We start from the raw sequence: 22,099 nt of genomic DNA, 5'->3' as shown, positions 1-22,099 counted from the left end.
ACCAATATAGACAACAACATGGGTCTCGAGGCTTGCAAATGTGCCCTTCAGGAAAGAAATATCCATTACCAACACCACAACATCATGTTGCTCAACATGATTAAATATCTGCTTGAAAATAACTTTTTCGTGTTTGGGGAAACCTTGTACAGACAAAAGAATGGAGCCGCCATGGGCTTTTCCTTTAGCCCTAACTATGCCTGCACCGCAATGGGCTGGTGGGAGGAAACAGTGGCCTGGAACACCAACCTAAAAACTTTCACACAACACATCCAAATCTGGAAAAGATTTATAGATGGTTTGTTCATCGTGTGGGACGGAGGAAAAGACAAATTCTTACAATACTTCCAAATCTTAAACAATAGCACACCTGGCATCAAATTCACATACACCGTTAGTCAAGATGCAGCGGTTTTCCTGGACACGGAAGTGTACATCAGAAACAATCAGATACAAACCACCCTTCATCGCAAAAGTACTGCCACAAACTCGACACTAGAAGCCACCAGCTTCCACCAGCAGACGCTCATAACAAGCATCCCCTATGGGGAATTCTTACGATTAAGGCGAATTTGCAGTGAGGAAGAACAGTGGCAAAAACAAAGTAACATTGCTAAGCGACGTTTCAATAAAAGACAATACAACCAACGAGCAACCCAACTGTGCTGGGAAAAGGCCAATGCAAGAACAAGGGAAGATTGCCTAAAACCAAAGGACACCTCGGAACCAACAAAAGAAGAACCAATCAGATTTATAACAAATTACAGTCAAGAAACGAAACAAGTGAATCAAATTCTGAGAAGAAATTGGAAACTTTTACAGCTAGATCCAATAATAGGTAAAAAAATGGGCAACCACCCCATTGTGACATACAGAAGGGCCAAGAACCTGCAGGATAAACTAATCCACAGTCATTTCCAAATCTCCAACAAAAAATCATGGCTGCAAACGAAGGGCTTTGTAAAATGCTACAACTGTAAGATCTGCGAAATAGCCAAGCCAACCACCGAAATACCAATGCCCAACAATAAATCGTGGAAAATCAAAGAATGTATCACCTGCAACAGCAAAAACACAGTGTACATGATTGAATGTCCATGTAAGCTCAAATATATAGGCAGCACAATCTGTGAGCTAAAAAAACGGATACTAGAACATGTCAGAGCGACAATACACAGGGACAGAAGCAATGCTGTCGCTAAACATATGGAGCTAAACCACGAAGGAGATTGGAAGAAACTGCGTTTCTGGGGTATTGAAACCCTAAATCCATCAACAAGGGGTGGACACAATGAGAAGGAACTACGACGGAAAGAATCCAAACATATCCTAAGTTTCAGGACTATGATTCCGTTTGGGCTCAATCAGTCGGAAGAACTGTATATACATCTATAACCAAAATGAACTCTTATGTAACTTCCTGCTAACCATGAACTATTTTAACTTATTGTTTTGAAAAAAATTTTTTACCTCACTTCCCCTCACTGAACTATGCTCACACGTAAAGAACACAATCTCTTAAACAGCCCACTAGAGGGCAGTATTTACACCCCGGAAAACCGGCATAACCAAGTCTGATGAACGGCACCCGCACTATTGTACTGAACTGTATGCAATGTTATTTATAACATAGATCATAGTCGGGTTAATATTGGGAAAGAAATAACACACAACTAAGGGGAAACAGAGACACAAGTCAGCCCACTGGGGGGCGGGACTCAAAAACTCATAAAGGTTTCACAAACACCCACATCAAATGCATTCTCAATAAAACGCATGGGGATCAAGTGTTAACTTTAATTGAACCAGCATACCAACCATTGGCACCCTTATACATTCAGCCAAACGGCAACATAACATGGACCAGAACTACATATCCCATAACACCTCGGGTTGTGGGTGGGACCAATTACTAAGGGGTGTAACCTAATGCTTTGTGTGCTTTACAAAAACTGTGAGCTCCTTTCCCAAACTGACCGTGATCAAGACAGCGGACGCTGTCGAAACGCGTTGGTTGCTTTTTGTTGTTTAATCCCCCACACGATTGATGAAATAAACAACCACTACTGAAAAAAGCGTGTCAGTTCCGTCTTTCAGCGACTCCACCCCTCCCCGGGACCGGGGAGACCCTGTGCAAATTAACAGCGGTTGGCTCAACCGCAGGAGAAACGCGACCGAGAACCAAGGAGCGCCTAGCGAAGGGGAAGCGAGCCAAGCAGTGGAATATATATATATATATATATATATATATATATATATATATCCCCTATAGAAACACCACACCTGGGGAGTCAATCCTCCATCACGCCGGCAACAGTGAAACTGGCCCCAACCTTCATTGAATTCAAGCGCCAAACTTGTATTGCCCAGTGGGGCGGGTCTTTTTTCAAAAAAGAAGGCAAGTATCCCCACAATCAGCGGCTGTTTGCTTTTTTCTTGCCAGTGATTAAGGACGACCCAGTCCGAAACATGTTTGGCGCTTGAATTCGATGACAGTTGGGGACAGTTTCACTTTTCCGGCATGATGGAGGATTGACTCCCCAGGTGTGGTGTTTCTATAGAGGCAACCTTGTGTGAATTTTATATATATATATATATATATATATATATATATATATATATAATATAGAGAGAGATATAGATAGATAGTTTCTTTGGTTTGTGCTGCAAGTTAGTTATAAAACCTACTTTTGGACTTTAATTGCAACCAGACCCATACAACTCTGTAATTTATTGTCTGTTCTTCAAAGAAGATCAGTACCTCAATCCTTTCTCCATTGTATGTTACGGATTTAATGTTAGTGGGTCAGTGCATCCTTAAACATAACCCTCTAGAGACGCTAGGTAAGCAAGGTGTTTCCCGTCAGTTTATCGAAGGTGACTCCCAAAATCAGCATATTGCACTTGGATAGATTTTTGACCCCTTTCCTCCATCCTGAAATTAGAACACACTTTTGATTTTTCCAGCACCTTCTTCTCAGCCTGCTCCACAGAAGGTAAGTTCCCTTCTAATGGTTTCTTCTTTCCAGTGTGTTTCTTGAGCACATATCCTTCCTCATAAGTACTGGGCTATTCCTTGAACCAGGCCAGATGGGAATGGCTACCTCACCTGTTAGACACTCACCCCCCTGTGAACTCTTCTTAGTATTATTTCCTCCAGCGCCATTGTGTCTACTATAGTCCAAACAGCTAACTTTTCTGATTTTCCCAAATTCCTCTTGTGATACATTTTACCTAACAAAGAGAATGCTTGATAGTATTGAGTACTCCTCATCAAAGCCTTTTGGTAGAAATGGGATTTCTAGGTGGCAGAGGTTTGCACCTTATCCATGTGGGGACCCGTATTCTAGTCGGGGTAAGGGAGTCACACAGCTAAGATAACCTCTACTCACCCCCTTGGCAGCTTGGCATGAAGATTCAGGCTTATCTCAGAAGCAATGTGTAAAGCATTTGTACAAACACACACTGTAATACAGTGAGAACAATACAAACAGACACCACACCAGTTTAGAAAAATAACCAATATTTATCTGAATAAAACTAGACCAAGACGACAATAATCCAACTTACACACGTACAAAAATCACTTTAAAAAGGTTTAAATTAGTTCAGTACACTATGGATGCTTCACTTTTAACAGAAAGTACTGGAGATGCGCCAAAATCAAAGATAAAAACTGGTGCAGTGGAGGTGAGGTGCCAGAAAAGCAAAAGAGATGCGTCGGTTCCTTACTCCCATTTGAGGTGACAATGGTTCCTTACTGCCAGGGGATGTGATGCTTCGGTTCGTTACTATCAGGGGAGATGAAGAACGTGGAGCCCAGAGGCAATGCGTCGAAAAACCAGATTTTATGTGTCATGCGGCAGTGAAACGGGCGCATAGATTTCACAGCCAATATGCAGGTGTCGATTTTTCTTCAGCCGCACAGCAGGGCCTGTGCTGGAGTCGGAGCATGTGCCAAGGATGTCAGTGATGCAGTGCTTGGGACTCGAGTTGCAATGATCTTTCAGCTGGATGGCAGGCGCTGCATCAAGTCTTCAGCCACACAGCGGTGCTGCATCTGATAAACGGGAGCTGAAGGTTGATGATTGGATTTTCTTCGTTCTTAGAAGCCAAGTCGCCTCCAAGGGCATAGAACTGGATTTGAGACCACTTGGCAGGTCAGAACTCTCAGCAGAGGAGTTATGGGGCTGCAAATTCTAGCCCTTTCACTCACAGGACAGAAGCAGCAGGCCAACACACAAAGCAACAGGCAGAGTGTCAGTCTCCTCCTACAGCATCCAGCTCTTTTTCCTGGTAAAATGTCCTGTTATTTCAGAAATGTTCTGAAGTTGTGGTGTCACAGCGCCAGTACTTATACCAGTTTTTGCCTTTGAAGTAGGCAAACTTCACAGGAATGTCTTTGTAGTGCACTTTACTAGGGACTTACTAGTAAATCAAATATGCCAATCATGGATAGACCAATCGCCTATACAATTTAGACAGAGAGCAGATGCACTTTAGCAGTGGTAAAGTGCCCAGAGTCCTACAACCAACAAAATAAAGTCAGACAAAATAGGAGGAGGAAGGCAAAAGGTTTGGGGATAACCCTGCAAACAGGGCCAGGCCCAACACTGATCAAATGTTGAAGTACTGCAAAACCAAAGTCACTTTTCATTAGTGTGGGTCAGCCCAGATAAAGCGAACATATGTGGTCTTCTTAATGATTGAACTAGCTACATGATAATGGTAACTTTGTTGTATTAAAATATATATATATTTGCCCAAACGTAGTGCTCGTTTTTATTTAGTTATCTTATTACAGTGCAGGAGGTAACAGAGTGCTTTACATAGCACCATTTTTAACTTTAGGACAATTTTAGAGATCATGTTTAGATTTAAAATATGTAGAGTACAGTACCATGTCAGAATTAACTAGCATAGTGGCAAAAATGGTGTCACAGAGAGTCCCTCATTGTATTCAGCCCCTTCAATACTTTATCCAAAGGAGCCACACCCAAGATAGCCTCTTGGATCTTGCGAGAAGTCAGGCGGAAGTTCTAGCAATGAGAAAGGTGCCAGTGAATGCTTGGAGCATATTTATGGCTCCTTTTTAGGTCTCAGGCCTACCGTCCCACTGCATTAGCAGTGGGCGTGGCCAGAGTCCTATTCTCAGGGCTCCGATAAACGTACCAACGAATTCCAGGCTGCTCATGAATTTTTGTGTTTTTTTTTTGCTATCTGCAATGCAATTGGTCTTCGCGTGCGTGTGGTTTAGAAACAGAACACGCAATAGGCCATAGGCGGTCGAGTAGCTCCGCCTATGCCCCATTGGTGTCTGTTACGTGCACCAGAAGGCCATATATCTTCAATTATCTCGGCGTCACGGCGGGAGATAATTGAAGACATATGCTGGGCGCTCGTGCACCACTGCGTTTTTTTAAAATCCATTTCATGGAGCTCTCTCCCTGTCAGCGCATCTTCTCTCGGCCGCGATAATTCAAAAAATATGCCGGCAGTGGCGCGCGCGAGGCCGAGGTTTTTCTTGAAATATGGCTGCGCCAAGCCCAAACACCAGAGTGCAGATTGTGAGTGCAGATTGTGAGTGCAGGTTGTAGAGTGCATAGGGTGCAGAGTGCAGATTGTGGTAGAGTGCAGTGTGAGTGCAGAGTGCAGAGTGCAGTGTGAGTGCAGAACTCTACCCTCAAACTCCAACTCTACCCTCAAACTCCAACTCTACCCTCAAACTCCAACTCTACCCTCAAACTCCAACTCTACCCTCAAACTCCAACTCTACCCTCAAACTCCAACTCTACCCTCAAACTCAAAGTCCACTCTCCAAGTCCAGGTCCACCCTCCAACTCCAACAATAGGAACAGTAATGATACATGAGGAGAAAATTACAAGTGAACAAAGTAGAACAGCAAACTTTAAGTTACAAGGCGCAAAAGTGACAGTTGTGAGCAAACAAAAATACAAGAGGTAGCAAACTGTGCAATACAGGAGCAAAAAGTGACATGTGTGCAGGTTACAACAGCGAACAAAGTACAAGTAGAGGTATAATACTGTCCACCCTCCAACTCCACCCTCCAAATTTTCACCACGCTCACACACACCACCAGCCGTCACTGCACGCTTTCACCAGGCGCACACACACACCACCAACCATCAGTGCAAACTTTCAGCAGGCATACACACACCACCACCCGTCAGTGCACGCTTTCACCAGGCACACACCACCACCCGTCAGTGCACACCAACAGCCATCACTACACACATCAATTGTTAACGAATCCACAATTAACTATTGTACTAATAGCAGTATTGCAAACTTTACTTTTAAACATAACCATCTAAAGGTCAGCATGCTACCATTGCTACAATTCCAATCCAAACCACATAACTCCATTACACACTACATACATACACTCCATAACACATGGCGAAAAGACATTGCCATTAACAATGCCATTTCCTCTAACTCAAATAAATCCGAGACCTATTGCATTTCTAATGCTTGTTTGAGCAGTTGCTATCCTCTATCATAGTCTGAATTCCCTCAAAATATGCGGTGCTCCAGTGGGAAGCGGTGTTGTGAAGAGAGGCCCGGGATTGGCATAATGTTCCTCAAGCTATGCTTAACAAGCTTATCACTGTCAGAATCCTCACTGGAATCCCTGGATTGCCCAGGCATGCTGCCCCTGCGAGTGACCAGAGGAGTTGTGTCCCCCATTCCCTAACTTCAACGACATCTGAGTGCAGCAGGCTAGCCAACAGAGTGTGCGAATGAAGGAGCAGGACAATTGGGTAGGGGTTCGTAGTTCCTAACGGCAACTTCATGAGATGTTAGTTGAGTGGGAGGCACAGGGAAATGCACCTGCTATGTTGGGAGAGCACCACCATCCTACATTGACATCCTCAAGAATGTCCTAAAGGTCACCAAGACCAATTGATGGAGCCCTCAAGTGTTGGTATATTGGCACCATCGGTGATCAGGCTGATGAGCAGCCCTAGGCAGAAGCTCCTACCCACCACTGGGGTTATTACAGTGTTCATATTGGATACACCAGAAGGGATGTGTTGACCCTCTAACTAGCTGTGTACCCTCTAACTACATCGTGCAAACGGCTTCTCTTTGCTGTTATATTCAGTAAAAGAAAAACCTTTGTTTGCAATGTTGAGTACTGAGGTTTATTCTCACTGACTTCAGTTTGAAGGCACTTTATGATTAGAGGCGACTCCTCAGCAGGGGCTTTTGGGTGGTGCTCTGTCCCCTGTGAGTGCCACATAGTGCCCCCCTCTATGTACCTTCACTGCTATTTATTTCATTTACCAATGTATATGAAAATATGACATTCATGTTTTCGTGAACATTGGTCGCAGGTCAGTCCTCTTGGCTTCTCGAGGCTCCTGAACCGAGGAGGAGGGGAGCGACGATCCAGATACAAAGCGCGGATTAAGAAAACGTCAATCTGCAAATAGATGTCTGAGGGGCATAATTCAACCACGGCCCCTCATGCTGGCACACTACGTTGTATTTAGGAGCCATGCTGTGCAGGGCTCGGGCAGCACAGTATATCCGGGGCTGTCTGGGTGAACCTCGGTGCATCCATGTTCCCCGCGAGAGGCCGCAGCAAGCAGCATGGGCGAAATCTCAAGCCCTTCCCCAGCTTCTGGTGGAGCTGTGCGCCCAGCCCCAGCTGAAGCTGGCAGGGGGCTTAGGAAGGGTCTTCCTCTGCTCATCCTGGCCCTGCTCCTCTGACTGGCGAATCATGACTTGCTGCATGCTATTGCCAGCTATGGATTCCTGTGCAATTACTGCCACGGAGGAGTGGCAATCTAGGAAGCAGTGGAATTACAGAAAAATGCAGTGGTGTTGCTCTGTTTGTGTCAGTGAGTGGGAGTGAGTATGAGAGTGTGGGAGTTAATAGGGGAATTGAGAGCCAGTGAGTGGGAAAGAGTGAGTGTGTGTGTTTGAATGAAAATCAGTGAGTGGGGGTGAGGGAAATGAGGGAGTATGATTGAGAGAGTAGGCGTGTGATGGACTGGGAGTGTAGGTGAGTTAGATTAAGTGAGGAATTAGAGTATGTTAGTGAGTATGAGTAAGAAGGAGTGAGAGTGGGCAAGGGGGTGTAAGTGAGGAGTGAAATAGAAAGAGTGAGGTGGAGTGTGTGTTTGTGTTTTAGGCGTGAGCATCTGATGAAGGCTATGGCCTAGGTAAGGTAATACTATGGAGGTTACCATGGCAACATTGTGACACTGGCATAATGGTGGCCGTTATTGGCGAAATTGAAGGCCCTGGCATACTGGAGGTAATTCTTACCATATAAGAACACAAATGGCCCAAAGCAGAGCTTAGGATATGGAAGGCAGTTCTCGGTGTATAGAACAATTATAGTAAACTGCTGGAGCAAATTCTTAGCCTCAAGGAGGGTTTTCCATGGTGTATTTGGGGGAGCGTAAGAGAAACTATGAGAAAACTCTGGCCCTGACATACTGTAAATCGTTTGCGTACGATTCTCTCATAGTTTTAGGTGGCACCAACGGCAAAATTCTGCTAAAGGCATATATGGTATATTATTCTTGGCATAAGGCAGCACCCATGGCATCTGTGTGGCACCCATCACAAAAAGGTGGTAATGGCATAATGGAGATCATTTTTACCATATAGCGAAGAAGGAATAATGGAGTTGGACTTGTGGTAACCATTGGGTACACTGGCACATATTGGAGGTACTGATATCTTTTCAGAAGTGCCCTCTGGTATTTTAGCAAGTTTATGTGGAAATTGTGGTTTGAAATGCACTATTCGATCCAATTTCTTTATTTCAAAATTGTTTTAATACAGAAACACCCAACACCCCTTAGAAGTAGTAAGGTTCGCTTTGCTCTCTCACTGGAAGCATGGCGAGGATTATGCTTTACCACTTTTAAAGATCACCAGCCGCCACTGTTTCTGAGGGACTCTGGGACTCTACGGTGTAAGCGCAACCCTTCTTTGCCTTCTGTTTGCGATTCTTCTCCACAGTGCCCTGAGAGCATGTAAGCCTTCTTCACGTCTTGGACACTACGGCACTGGACGGACAGACGTACAAGCAGTATTTTTGCTAATTACTGACTGAAATAGACAGAAATCAGCTTTGCATTCACGTGTGGGCATACCATGTAATTGCTTTTAAAACGAAGTTCAGTGGTGTTCTGTTGTGATGTACAATATGAAGGAGGGAATCCTGTTTAGCTTTTAACAGATTTCTAAATTGCTTAATTTTCTGGCTTCCTCGCAGGTTGGAAATGGACTAAATGGGAAGAGTTCCCTCCAGCGGACCAGCTTTTCTATGCTTTGGCTTGTTTGAGACAGCAAGGTTACAATCCTTTCAATGAAGATTTTGATCATCTTAGAAACACACCGAACAGCCGCTAGATGGCGCAAGACTTCATCGAAAGATGTTATCATTGGTTTGAAAAGAAGGTTTCTTATAATACACAACTCTGATGCATTATCAGATTCGAGGGCATTATCGACGTCGACAACTGAACTTGGCTTGAACCCGTTGGAAAATGTTGGAATATGTTTAAAAATGTTTTAACTTTTGGCTCTTATAAATTGTGCGTTGGGCCTTTTCTGTTTGCTATGCCTGTGTAGATTAAGGCCTTTATTTCCCTCTGCAGACCAAGTCCTCGGACATTAACATCTATACACAAAATCTTAGATTGGACACCCCAGTGCAGTATCCAGATAAGTAGACTATATAATATAAAATATCATAAAGGGACCTGCATGTTCAAAGCTACCAGCATACTGACAACCATAAAACTGCACACCTCCCCCTCATACTTCATTATGCACCACACTGCTACCTGCTGCGTCCCATAACACAATAACCGCACCTCAGTGGTCATCACGTACAACATGGAAACACATCCCACGTAGGATCAAAGCAAAGACCACATCCAACCACACACCCTTCATGGCGTAGCGTGCTACTCCTGTAGATAAACGCTTTAGTGCCCCACATAGAGGGTAGTATAAGTTATAGGAATGCTGCAGTATAATACTGTACAATGAACAATGTAGCAATAACTAACATTTTCCAGTTATTTCTGCTTAATTTCGCACATGCCTAGTAGGAACAATTCTATAATTAACATGTTACTACGTATGGACAAATAGTTGTAGATAGAGAGTGCACAACATATGAAATATGCAAGTTAAATCAAATTAACTGGTTAACTGCATGAATCTAGGTATTTACAGACACTGTATCCCATCCTGAACTTTAACCTACAAATCATTGATGTCAGATTTGGTAGTCTAATTACTTCAGTGGAAGCAAAATAAGACCACAACGTCCAGAATGTATCAGGGTATTGTACAAAAGCCTAGGACTGAAAACTATGTACAAAATAACATTGAGGGAGGTGGTTACCCTACAAATAAATATAATTTATGTTTCATACTTACTGGGAATCACAGATGCAGCTAAACTCTTGCTTAGTAGCCAACCCTATTTGTATGCTTTCATTCCTTACATCCCCTATGTTCATCTCAAGTCACTCTAGTTTGAGTATTGTTCGCCCGCAGTCAGTTAATTAGAGATTTCTCAGGTTCTCTGTTTATTGTTACATGACAATTTCTGTTTTTTGCAAAATAAATAGATCATACTGAAGAAGAAGTTCAGTAGAGTTTGGTTGAGGAACATCAGTGCATGAAGAAGCAAGCTTCTCTAACATGCTGTAATGTTCTGCCATACTTACGCTTGTAATGGCGCGTGCTCTTCTCCCCAGTCTGTCGTAGATGGTGGCATGCACGCGCCATTAACTACGGTGTAAGCATGTTTGTACTTGAATGTGGACCTGTGGTGGTTCACCTGTTCGTTGCTACTGTTAGGGCAGTTGGACTTTAACCAGCAGTGAAGGGAGTCGCGCTCCCATGGGCTCAGTAGACTCTGAAATAAACTTGGATATTTTATGCATTCTGGCTCCTTTGCACTTCATTTGCATATTTGGGCCCTTCTTTACATTTGGCGACGTTTGGTGAAGCTTGTGCTACTCAACAATTTTGTGCACTCTTCCTCTGTTCCGTTAGGAAACCTTCCTGCTGCTTGTCAGCTTTGGAACAACTGCCTGCTTCTTATCGGGTCTCGCTTTGGAGATCATTGGGACATTTCGGATCTTTTCCGGCATTTCCCGCACCTCTTAGTCACTTGCTGGCTCGAGCAGCGTCTCAAGCATGCTCACTCTCGCTGTCTGGCTGCTCACGTCACTGCATCTTTTAATTATTCGGATTCGTTACTGGGGTTGACATCATCACGTGCTCACGCACGGTGGCCATCTTGAATTGGTTTGGATACACCAATTCAAATACTCTACATGACGTTTCCAGAGGAATTAAAGCAGTGACGTCATCACGTGCCATCATATTTACGTAACCGTTCAACATTTTTTCCGACCAATGCAATGGTTGCGAAAGAGATTATAACTTTGAGAACGCCATAATTACTGAAATTGAGAATTTTTTTGAGACACCTTTTGTAAAATATAATCTTCCAAAAGATGAGCATAAATCTCTCCAACATCTCCATACCCTTCCTGGTACTATAATCAAGCCAGCAGATAAAGGTGGAGGTATTGTCCTCTGGGATAAAGAGGCCTATAGAGTGGAGTTGCTAAAACAACTGTCTATAGAAACATTCTACAAGAAGCTGACGGGCAATCCCACCAACCGCCTGCCTAATACCATCTCTATTCTTAGTCGACAGGGGCATGATGGTGGTTGGCTTAGCGAGAAGGAGGCTTCCTTTTTGATCAACAAATCACCAACTGTACCGGTAATATACATTCTATCGAAGGTACACAAGAATGCCATTACACCTCACGGAAGACCGATTCTCGAGTTGCAATTCTATTCTGAAGCCATTAGCCCAATATGCGGACTTTTTTATTCGCCCATTTGCCACAGAGGCAGCAACTTACATCAGGGACACAACAGCAGTGATCAATGTGGTTGAAAACCACCCGTTTGATCCCACTTGTGAACTACTGGTATAAACTTGGATCCTTTATGCATTCTGGCTCCTTTGCACTTCATTTGCATATTTGGACCCCTCTTTACATTTTGCGACGTTTGGTGAAGCTTTGTGCTATTCAACAATTTTGTGTACTCTTTCTCTGTTCAATTTGGATTTTGAAAGCCTATATACCAACATCCCACAGATAGAGGCTTTAAATATCATTGAACAACTTTTGGAAAGTCGACCTAGACCACATAATGTCCCGACCAACTTTATTATTGAATGTGTCGGAGTTTCCTTGTGTGAGAACTTTTTCTTATTTGAGAATACGTTTTACCAACAACTAGGAGGTGTTGCGATGGGGGCTGTTTATGCCCCTGATATAGCTAACATCTATGTTTCAGATTTTGAACAGAAGTTTGTGTATGATACTCTAAATCCTTTCATGTCTAACATCATTTGTTGGCTAAGGTATATAGACGACGTAGTTGGAGAGGTAGTGAAGATCTGCTACTTCAATTTCATGATTGGATTATTTCTAGGAATCCACATTTAAAATTTAAATTAGAATCCGACAACAACAGTATGAATTTTTCAGATATTTCAATCAAAGTTGACAGCAATTATTTGCTCTTTACCAATCTATATACTAAACCTACAGCAAGGAATACGCTGTTGAAATATAATAGCCAAAACCCTCAAGCTCTCAAGGATGGTCTACCCTTCGGGCAGTTCCTGCGTCTATGCAGAAATTGTTCAAGAAGGGAGGACTATTTTTTGGAGGCAAAAAAACTTAAAGAAAAGCTAAGAGCACTTGGTTATCCAGACAAACTCCTCAAAAGTTATCTGAAACACGCGTGGTATAACAGTGACGCGCTGCTGCAAGTAAAGCATAAATCGACTCAACCACAGTTAGTCTGTGTGACTACATTTAGAACAACTAACAGCATTAAGAAAATAGTTAACAAACATTGGTCCCTGCTGGCTGGACTTCCAGAATTAATTGAGAAACCCTTTTCCATCTTAAAGGATCGACCTGCGCATGCATATGACACATCTTACACTCATGTAGTGGACAACATGAGACAGTTAATCCCTGTAGTAGGTCACCATAAGTGTAATATGTGCTCCAGAACTATGAAGTCTTTTGAGTTAAATGGACATAAGACTACCATTAAGTATTTTTCTAATTGTAATACAAGAAACGTGGTGTACGGTGTCCAGTGTCCTTGTGGCCTGTATTATATAGGCAAAACCACTCAAATAGTAAAAAACGTATTCTTCAACACCAATCGAGGATTCGATGTAAGGTGGAAAATGCATCCCTAGTCGAACATTATTGTCAGGCAAAACATTCAGAGAAAGATATGATATGGTGGGTGATAGAAGTAGTCAGGCCCTCAATTAGACAGGCAAATGTGGATCGTATTTTAACTTTAAAGAAAATCAATGGATTTGCCGTACAGACTGTATTACTAAGGGACTCAATTCAGCAATTGAATGGGACACATTTGCGTGTATCTGTTGAAAGTAATACGTTATGTATTGTCACCAGTTCTGATACTTTTGTAAACAGTGGATACAGTCCACCATTGTTTCACTGTCTCTGGATCCTGTTGCTCTTTGAATGTAAAAACTATTGCACATGTTAACTGTATAAAATGTATAACACATTTTGAAGGAACATGCTTAATCACTAAGTGAGTATTGTTGTAACCATTCGAGCAATACATCTTAGTTTATTTGAAAGAGTTTAATGCCTTCTTGTGAATCTGTAAATCTGATTTCATGAAAATGTCAACATTATGTGGTATTGCAAACCACCATGATTCTGCTGTATACCTATATGTATATATTAAATTTGAACATTCGATTTGTATTCTTCCTCTGTGTTTACACTTTGGGTGTCCCTTTATTATTTCAAAACGGTTCTCACGTTGTTGCAAAGCTCAACTCTAAAGCTTATTTCAAGCTGTAGCTCAATACGCTCAATCTGTGAAACTCAACTCTTGAAAGGTCGATCTAAGCCATAGCTGCACACTTTAAGATGGCAGCCGCGTGTCCTTTGTTTCAGTGAACAATGCAGTACATGGACGCTCTTAGTTGGCAGCCACACGTTAAACAAATACGTGATTAAGAGAAGCTGCTGGTTCAAGGCTCTATATGAATTTAGCCATACATGTTGAATTTGCGTAATTCAATCCTTGGTGTAGTAATTACATTTATACAACACCTACTCAATTATGGTTGTGCATTGTGTTGTTAATAATGTGGAACATAGATACTTTAAGATGTCCGCCACGCTTTTTCCAATATTGTGGAGTGATGATGGTCTGTTGTCTAGACCACTGAGTAGAAGCCGTCCCAATAAAACCGAGCCGTTTTACAGCCCGAAAAGTGGACCGATTTCTGAAAGCGGGACGCGTACAATACTACGACTCACCGATCACCAATTTGGTAAGTCATGCGATGATTCGTGTTATTGATAGTACACTTTTTAATGCAGCTAGGGCCAAGGCATACCTTTAACAACTGTTTTTAATAGATTCTACAGAGCGGTGTCTTCTAATTAAACTACTCGGATAGAGACTACTACTCTTCCCATATAGGTAAGCATTCAATCACCTCTAACGATATGTAGCTGTTTTTCTCCTCACAATAGATACATTAAGGTTTAAAGCATGTCCTTTTTTGTCTGTCACTCAACAGTCAATGGTGTGCACCGATTGGCACCTTTTTTCTACATCCAAACTGGACAGTGGGTACTGTTTTTCCGCCTTAGGTAAAAGGCTTCCTTGCGGTGTAGCATGAAGTACTATCGCTGTGGTTTAAATATGGTCTCTCCATAGGAATATGAGACTGCGCTAACACTGATGTGAATGTATCGCTGTATATAAACAGATATGACTCTGTATTGCCAAAATGCGTTTTAAAATGAGGTCCTGCACCTTTTAACAGGATATGCGGTCAAACTTTTTATTTATGACCGTCTTATCAGTCAATCTCTTTAACAGTCTGACTAGTCATTTCCCAGTTTGAGTTAGACTTTCCCTTTCAAATAACTGTTAAAAAAAGACGAGGGATTAAGCCATCAAGTTAATTTCTTACGTATCGTAGTCACACGTTTGTGCTTTATTAAATAGCACTGATTTCTTGAATTCTTCTGAATTTAGCAAACTTGCATGATTTATAAACAGACATTCTTTTATATTCAAAGCTTATAAACCTAGAGAAGCCCATTTACAAGACCCTTACGGTGTTTTTAAATTCGGACTAATCTGGCTTTATTAGAATACTGAACCAGATTGAAGTAAGTTAGACATTCTTGTAAAGACTCCTTTAGAGCTGTTACTGGTGATAGCTTGAGTATCATTCACTTCCTTTCGTAAAAGTATGTATCTGAAAGAGACACGTTAGTGATAGATTCCTTACCTTAGAATATCCCCAGGCGTCAGACTGGATCTGGAAATTTTTTGCGTAGCAGTACCCTTGTGCGTCGGTAGGCGTCGTCTGCGGCTCCGCGTCCGTCGTCAGCGTCGTGGGCGCCGTGATGACGTCATCCGAGTACTTAGATGCCGCCTCCGCATGCTGACATCAGTTCTTCTTTTTTCCGCGCCAGCAAGCGCAGATCTGGAAAAAGCAGTACTTCTAGTCACTTTTTGACTAACTTTTTGGATCATTTTGATCATCTTTGCGAAGTCGAACAACTCCGATCGGTGCCATAGGGATGCCTGGATTTAAGCAACTGAAAGGATTGCGACCGTACGATGTCGGTCACGGATCCTCACCGTCTGTGTCTACTCTGTCTCTGCGTCGACCACGACGACAAGACCTGCCCCGACTGCCGGGCCCTGTCTTCTAAAGCCAGACGGGAACGGTCCCGCAGGCGACTCGAACTCCGGCAGTCGGCCCCGCGCCGCGAGAGGTCCCGGTCCCACAGGAGGTCGAGGGACAGGTCGCGGGGTCGGAGCCACCAAAGCTCCGAGAGTCGGCACTACTTCTCCAGGTCAAAGTCGTCGTCCGGTAAGAAACACAAGAAGTCGAAGAGGCGTCATCGCTCTTCTGACTCCCCCCGACGCTCGCGCGACGCAGCCGGGGTTCAGGTGGCACCGCCCACGCGGCTCCGGAGTCGCGGGCGCCGCGTCCAGCTCCACACACTCCGGTCCCTGGGCGAGACGCAACGCTGGAGGAGATCGAGCTCTTCCTCATGGCCATGAGGTCCCTCTCTCCTCCGACGGGCTCCGCAGGGCCCAGCGGACCCGTCTGGGGCCCCTAGCGGGTCGGGGGCTTCGGCCCGACACAGTCGAGTGCTTCTGCCATACGCCACCGGCGCCTTCAGGACCGGCGCCGCAGGGCCCCACGGTCCCGGCGCCTCAGGGTCCCACGGTCCCGGCGCCGCAGGGCTCCACGGTCCTGGCGCTGCTGGCGCCTTCGAGCCCGGCGCCGCAGGACCCCACTGGACCCGCTTCGGGATCCGGTCGTCGCCGGTGGACCTTACGACCGCCCCGGCGTCGGACCGCCAGGTGTCACCTCCGGCGCCGTCCTCGGCGGCGCCGTCCCCGATGCCTCCCTCGCTCCGGTTCCGCCGCTTGGGGAGTTTACCTTCTATGAACCGGCCTCATCGTTTGATGACCCTGACTATCAGGGGATGGGTGACGAGGAGTATTGGGAGGGGTCTGAGGACCCTCTGACCAGATAATGTCAGTCACAAGAGGACTGTACAGGTGGATTTGGGGATGCCAGTGGTCTTGGACACCTCACCAGACACTGGTTTTGTCTCACCTTCTACCGTGGCTTCGGAAGAGGGGGCAACCTACAGTGTGGTGTTGATGAGGGCTGCCAAGGCCTTGGGCCTTGAGCTCCCCGTCGCGGCCGTAAGGACTAACCTCCTCACTGAGGTCCTTAAACCGCAGTCATGCCCGACAGAGCCTCTGCTGCCGTTTAATGAGGCCTTGTCAGACGTTCTTTTGGGCACTTGGTCCAGGCCCGCTAAGGGTTCGCCCGTAGATAGGAACGTGGCCAGACGCCCCCGGGCGACCCAGTTTTCCTGTCCACCCACCCCACCCCGAGAGCCTGGTAATCCAGGCATCCACTTCCCAGACCGCATTCCCGTCGGACCCGCAGGACAGGGAATCCAAGAGGTACTAGCAGTACGGTAAAAAGATCTTCTCCTCCCTTAGTCTGGGACTGCGGTCTTTCAACACCGCATGCCTCTTGGGCCGCTACACCCACTCTCTGTGGGATACGGTTGCGGAACTGCTGCCGGAGTGTCCGTTGGAGGTACGGGCCAAACTCGGCCAAGCCCTTGTGGAGGGCCGGGCTGCAGCTAAATATTCTATTCGGTGTGGGCTGGATACCACCGACTCACTAGGTAGAGCGATGGCAACGACGGTGGCGATTAGACGCCATGCCTGGTTGAGGTCTGCCAAATTTTCGGCCGATGTCCAAAACACACTGATGGACATGCCGTTTGATGGCCGTCGCCTCTTTGGCGACAAGGCAGACCATGCGCTTGAGCGCTTTAAGGACTCCAGGGCTACGGCCAAGTCCTTGGGCCTCTCGGCCCGCGCCAGCAAACGGGTGCCTTTCGCTCCTTTCGTGGCCTCACCACTCTCACTGGCGCACTGTCACTTCGAACAGGTGTGTGCTGCAGATTGTCCGAAGGGGCTACTCCCTCCCCTTCGAGACGACCCCCAAGCCATGCCACTGCAACACCACCGCGTATTGGGGGATCATTTGCGGCTTCTGCAGGAGGAAGTTTCGGCCCTCTTGGCCAAGGGGGCCATCGAGCGTGTTCCTGGGCCAGAAGTAGGACGTGGTTGCTACTCCCACTACTTTCTGGTACCCAAGAAGGGCATAGGGGGCCTACCCCCTATCTTGGACCTACGGAACATCAGCGGCTTCCTCCGGAAGGAGAAGTTCAAGATGCTGACTCTGGCTCAGGTCTTAGCTGCCCTGGACCCAGGAGACTGGATGGTAGCGTTGGACTTGCAGGACGCTTATTTCCACATCCCCGTCCTGCCGGCCCACCGGTGCTATCTGCGGTTCACGGTAGGCCACGAGCACTTTCAGTTTACCGTGCTCCCCTTCGGCCTTACCAGCACCCCACGGGTGTTCACGAAAGTGATGGCGGTGGTCGCAGCTCATCTGCGCAGGTTAGGGGTTTCAGTCTTCCCCAACCTCGTTGTCAGCCACCTCCAGACGACGGCAGACCTCTTGCACCAGCTGGGGTTCTCCATCAATGTGCCGAAGTCACACTTGTGCCCCTCTCAGAAGCTCCTTTTCATCGGAGTGGTTCTCGACTCGGCACAGTTTCGGGTTTACACACCCGAACAGCGGGTTCGGGATATACAGGCTCTGATTCCAATCTTTCAGCCTTTATCCCAAGTTTCGGTCCGGTTGATGCTGGGGCTTCTGGGGCTGATGGCTTCCTGCATCCTTCTGGTGCATCACGCCCGTTGGCGGATGCGGGCTCTGCAGTGGGACCTGAAGTTTCAGTGGGCCCAGCATCAGGGCAACCTGTCCGACCATGTCTTGATCTCGGAGGGCACTGCGAGACAGCTGCAGTGGTGGCTCACGGACCGCCATTGGGTCAGCGGCAGATCCCTCTCCCTTCCCCTTCCCCAACCGGAGCACGTAGTTGTGACTGACGCGTCCCTCCAGGGCTGGGGAGGCCACATGGGAGAGGCGGAGATCAGAGGCCTCTGGTCTCCGGCGGAGTCCCGGCTCCATATCAACCTTTTTGGAGCTGCGGGCGATTCGTCTGGCACTGAAGGCATTCCTCCACTCTGTCTGGGGGAGTGTAGTGCATGTGTTCACGGACAACACCACCGCCATGTGGTACTGCAACAAACAGGGCGGGGTGGGGTCGTGGACCCTCTGCCAGGAGGCTCTGCGCCTCTGGCAATGGCTGGAACATCAGGGCGTGACCCTGGTGGTTCAACACCTGGCAGGTTCTCTGAACGCCAGGGCGGACAAACTCAACCGCCGGTGCACGAATGGTGTCTGAACTCGGACGTGGCGCAAGGTCTCTTTCTGCAGTGGGGAGAGCCCTGGTTAGATCTGTTCGCCACCGAAGAGAACGCGCAATGTCATCAGTTCTGCGCGTTGGAATTTCCAAGGCGGCACTCGCTCGGAGACGCTTTTCGTCACGAGTGGAGTTGCGATCTGTTGTACGCCTTTCCGCCTATACCACTTCTGCCCAGAGTGCTGAAGAAGATCAGGCGCGACCGGGCACAAGTCATCCTTGTGGCTCCGGACTGGGCACGAAGGTACTGGTATCCCGAGCTACTCGGTATGTCAGTCGATCCCCCCCGGTTCGTCTGCCTCTTCAGGAGGACCTTCTGTCGCAGCAGCAGGGCACGGTCCTCCACCCAAACCTGTCCAGTCTCCACCTCCATGCTTGGAGATTGAGCGGCGACAGTTGAGGCCATTTGACTTGCCTCCTGAAGTCTGTACAATCATTCTGGCAGCCAGGCGTCCCTCCACAAAGTCGGTATACGCCTGCAGGTGGAACAGATTTGTGGCATGGTACACAGCAAAGGCTGTGGATCCCTGGCATGGTACACAGCAAAGGCTGTGGATCCTCTCTCTGCCCCTCTTTCTGAGGTTCTTCTCTTCCTTCTTTCTCTTGCCCAGCAGGGCTCTGCTCTGGGCACTATCAAGGGCTACCTTTCTGCTCTTTCAGCCTTTTTGAGGCTGCCTGATCAACCTTCTTAATCAAGTCCCTTATTGTTAATCGATTCTTGAAGGGCATCACACATACGTTCCCTCCTGTTCCCTTTGTGATGCCTCAGTGGGACATGAACTTGATTCTTACTTTTCTGATGTGCGCTCCCTTCGAGTCACTTCAAAACTGTCCTCTTCGCCTTCTTACATTGAAGACTGCCTTCCTGGTAGCCATCACCTCTGCCAGGAGAGTGAGTTAGCTCCAGGCTCTATCCTGTAAACCTCCTTTCCTTTCAGTCCATCCGGACAAGGTTGTGATGCGGACAAGGCCCTCTTTCCTGCCCAAGGGAGTCACAGCCTTCCACATCGGGCAATCCATCACCTTGCCCACCTTCTTTCCGCCTCCGCATCCCTCAAGAGAGGCTCCACCGCCTGGACCCAAAACGTGCGCTCTCTTTCTATCTGGATCGCACACACCAGTTCCGGGTGGATGACCAACTCTTTGTTGGTTACGTGGGCGCAAAGAAGGGAAAAGAGGTACACAAGCGGACCATCTCGCGATGGATCATATTGTGTATCCAGGCGTACTACTCCTTGGCTAAGAAGGAACCCCCTGTTGGGCTGAGGGCTCATTCCACTTGAGCCACGGCTACTACTACTGCCTTGGGCAGAGGAGTGCCCTAGCAGGACATTTGCCAGGCAGCTACGTGGGCCTCGATGCACACGTTTGCAAGCAGTGGCGGTTTTACCATTAGGGCGTTTGGGCGTTGCCCCACCTATAATTATCAGGCAATTTATTCGAGCGGCGCGTTAATAAAAGTTTTATAAATTAACGCGCCGCTCGAATAAATTGCCCGATAATTATTGCCCTGCGGCCGTGGTGTGTGTCATCATGGACATGGACAGTATGCACTGTCTGACACTGGGTGGCGCTGGACTGACTGTGCCGGCACAGTGCGCACTCACTGCGCATGTGGTGTTTGCCCGGCAGGGCTTCTTTAACTAGCAAACTATGTGGATTTCAAAAAAACAACCGATTAGGGGTTTGCCTGCCTAATGCAACGCACCCCATTGCTGAAAAAACGAACGACGTTTTTTTAATGCTCAGCCCAATCCTGATGCTACTCTCTTTAGAGAGCAGCTCTCCTCTAAAGAGAGCAGCATCAGGATTGGCTACTACTGTGTCTCGGCAAGTTGGCAGCCATTACTAATTAGTCTAGGCGCCAACGGGACCCCAGAGCAGAGATGGTGCGGACCCGGTCAAGTGAAGACAAGGTAAGTTTTTTATTTTATTTATCCCCAACCCCCTGGCCCCCACTGTGAGCGAGCCGTGTATTCAGTATTGGTAGCAAGTTTGCCTTTGATGAGCAGAGTGCTAGCTAGATAAGTGAAGGCAGAATTGTTATCTCCCACTTCTACCCGGGCAATATTTCCGGGAAAGCAATGGGTCTCGAAGGTCCTTTATCAGATGTTGAAGCATGTTTGGAGATTGGTTCAGCTTTTGTTGTTTAATTCGAGTGGTGCTTATCTGGTTTCTAGTCATACTACTTTTCGCAGAAGCATAAAGCCCACCGATCTGCCTTTCTGTGTTTTTGTGCTAGTGACTGGCCCAGCTAAGAAGCAAAGAAGGTTTTTTACATAAAAACAAACATACACTCGCTGCGATTACAAAACAGTTCTGTTGTCGGTCTGTGTTATTCCAAACTGAAAATACCGCATCTCTCCTCAGCGCTCACTGGCTGGCCTGGCACCCGTTCAGCAGTTACATAATGAGAGCTGGGATTAATGGCGATGCGTGCACAGTGTGGCGAATGACGCCAGCCCTCCAGCCCAGGTCGGCTGCCCTTTGTTCCTCTCTGGTATTCTTTGCTGTGCCTTTGTATCGCTACTGACCGGGGTGGAGCTCAGTGCGAGAGTTTACTGTCAAAAGTAGATTGGGGGATCCCCCACACATGCAGGCAGAGCTATGGAGCCGAGGCTGGTAGGGCTCGAGTTTTGGAGGGGAGACCGACGAGGTGGAGCTTTGCCCGGGTTGAGTCTTTAATATTTCGGTTGCCTCATTCAGTGTTTAAGACTCGTGGGTCCGTCTAATCTTCCCTTTCTTTTAATTCCTCTCTATTTCTCATGTTTTACAAGCTACACGGACTGCAGTTTATTAATTAGTTAATTACGTTTTACGGACTGCAGGAGCATTCATTCGTATTCCATCGGTGGGCTGCAATGTTGGAGAGCATGGTTAGTGTGGACAGCGAGCTGTAGTGAGTGAGCGTCAGTATTATTAAGTGACAAAGACAGATGAATTCAGGTGTCAATGTTTCAGTGACGAACCGTTACGCCCTACCACTTTCAAATGGCACCAGCCGCCACTGTTTGCAAGACATTATTGCCTGGACAGCCAAGTCCGGAGGGATGGCTTCTTTGGCCGTTCCGTCCTCCAGGAC

The 22,099-nt window shown here is 46.6% G+C and overlaps 1 protein-coding gene across 1 annotated transcript in view; it reads left to right on the top strand.

Annotated features, from left to right (window-relative positions):
• The window catches only part of NUDT15 (nudix hydrolase 15), a 66,727-nt gene extending 52,858 nt beyond the window's left edge, over positions 1-13,869 (top strand). Inside the window, exon 3 of the mRNA XM_086934990.1 lies at positions 9,264-13,869. Within this exon, the coding sequence (XP_086791116.1) occupies positions 9,264-9,400 (137 nt within the window). The 3' untranslated portion in view covers positions 9,401-13,869. The remainder of the gene's footprint in view (positions 1-9,263) is intronic.
• The last annotated feature ends 8,230 nt before the right edge of the window (positions 13,870-22,099 follow it).

Source organism: Lissotriton vulgaris, chromosome 8 (assembly GCF_964263255.1).
Source record: "Lissotriton vulgaris chromosome 8, aLisVul1.2, whole genome shotgun sequence".
Taxonomy (NCBI): Eukaryota; Metazoa; Chordata; class Amphibia; order Caudata; family Salamandridae; genus Lissotriton; species Lissotriton vulgaris.
This window is presented reverse-complemented; position numbering and strand designations above follow the sequence as displayed.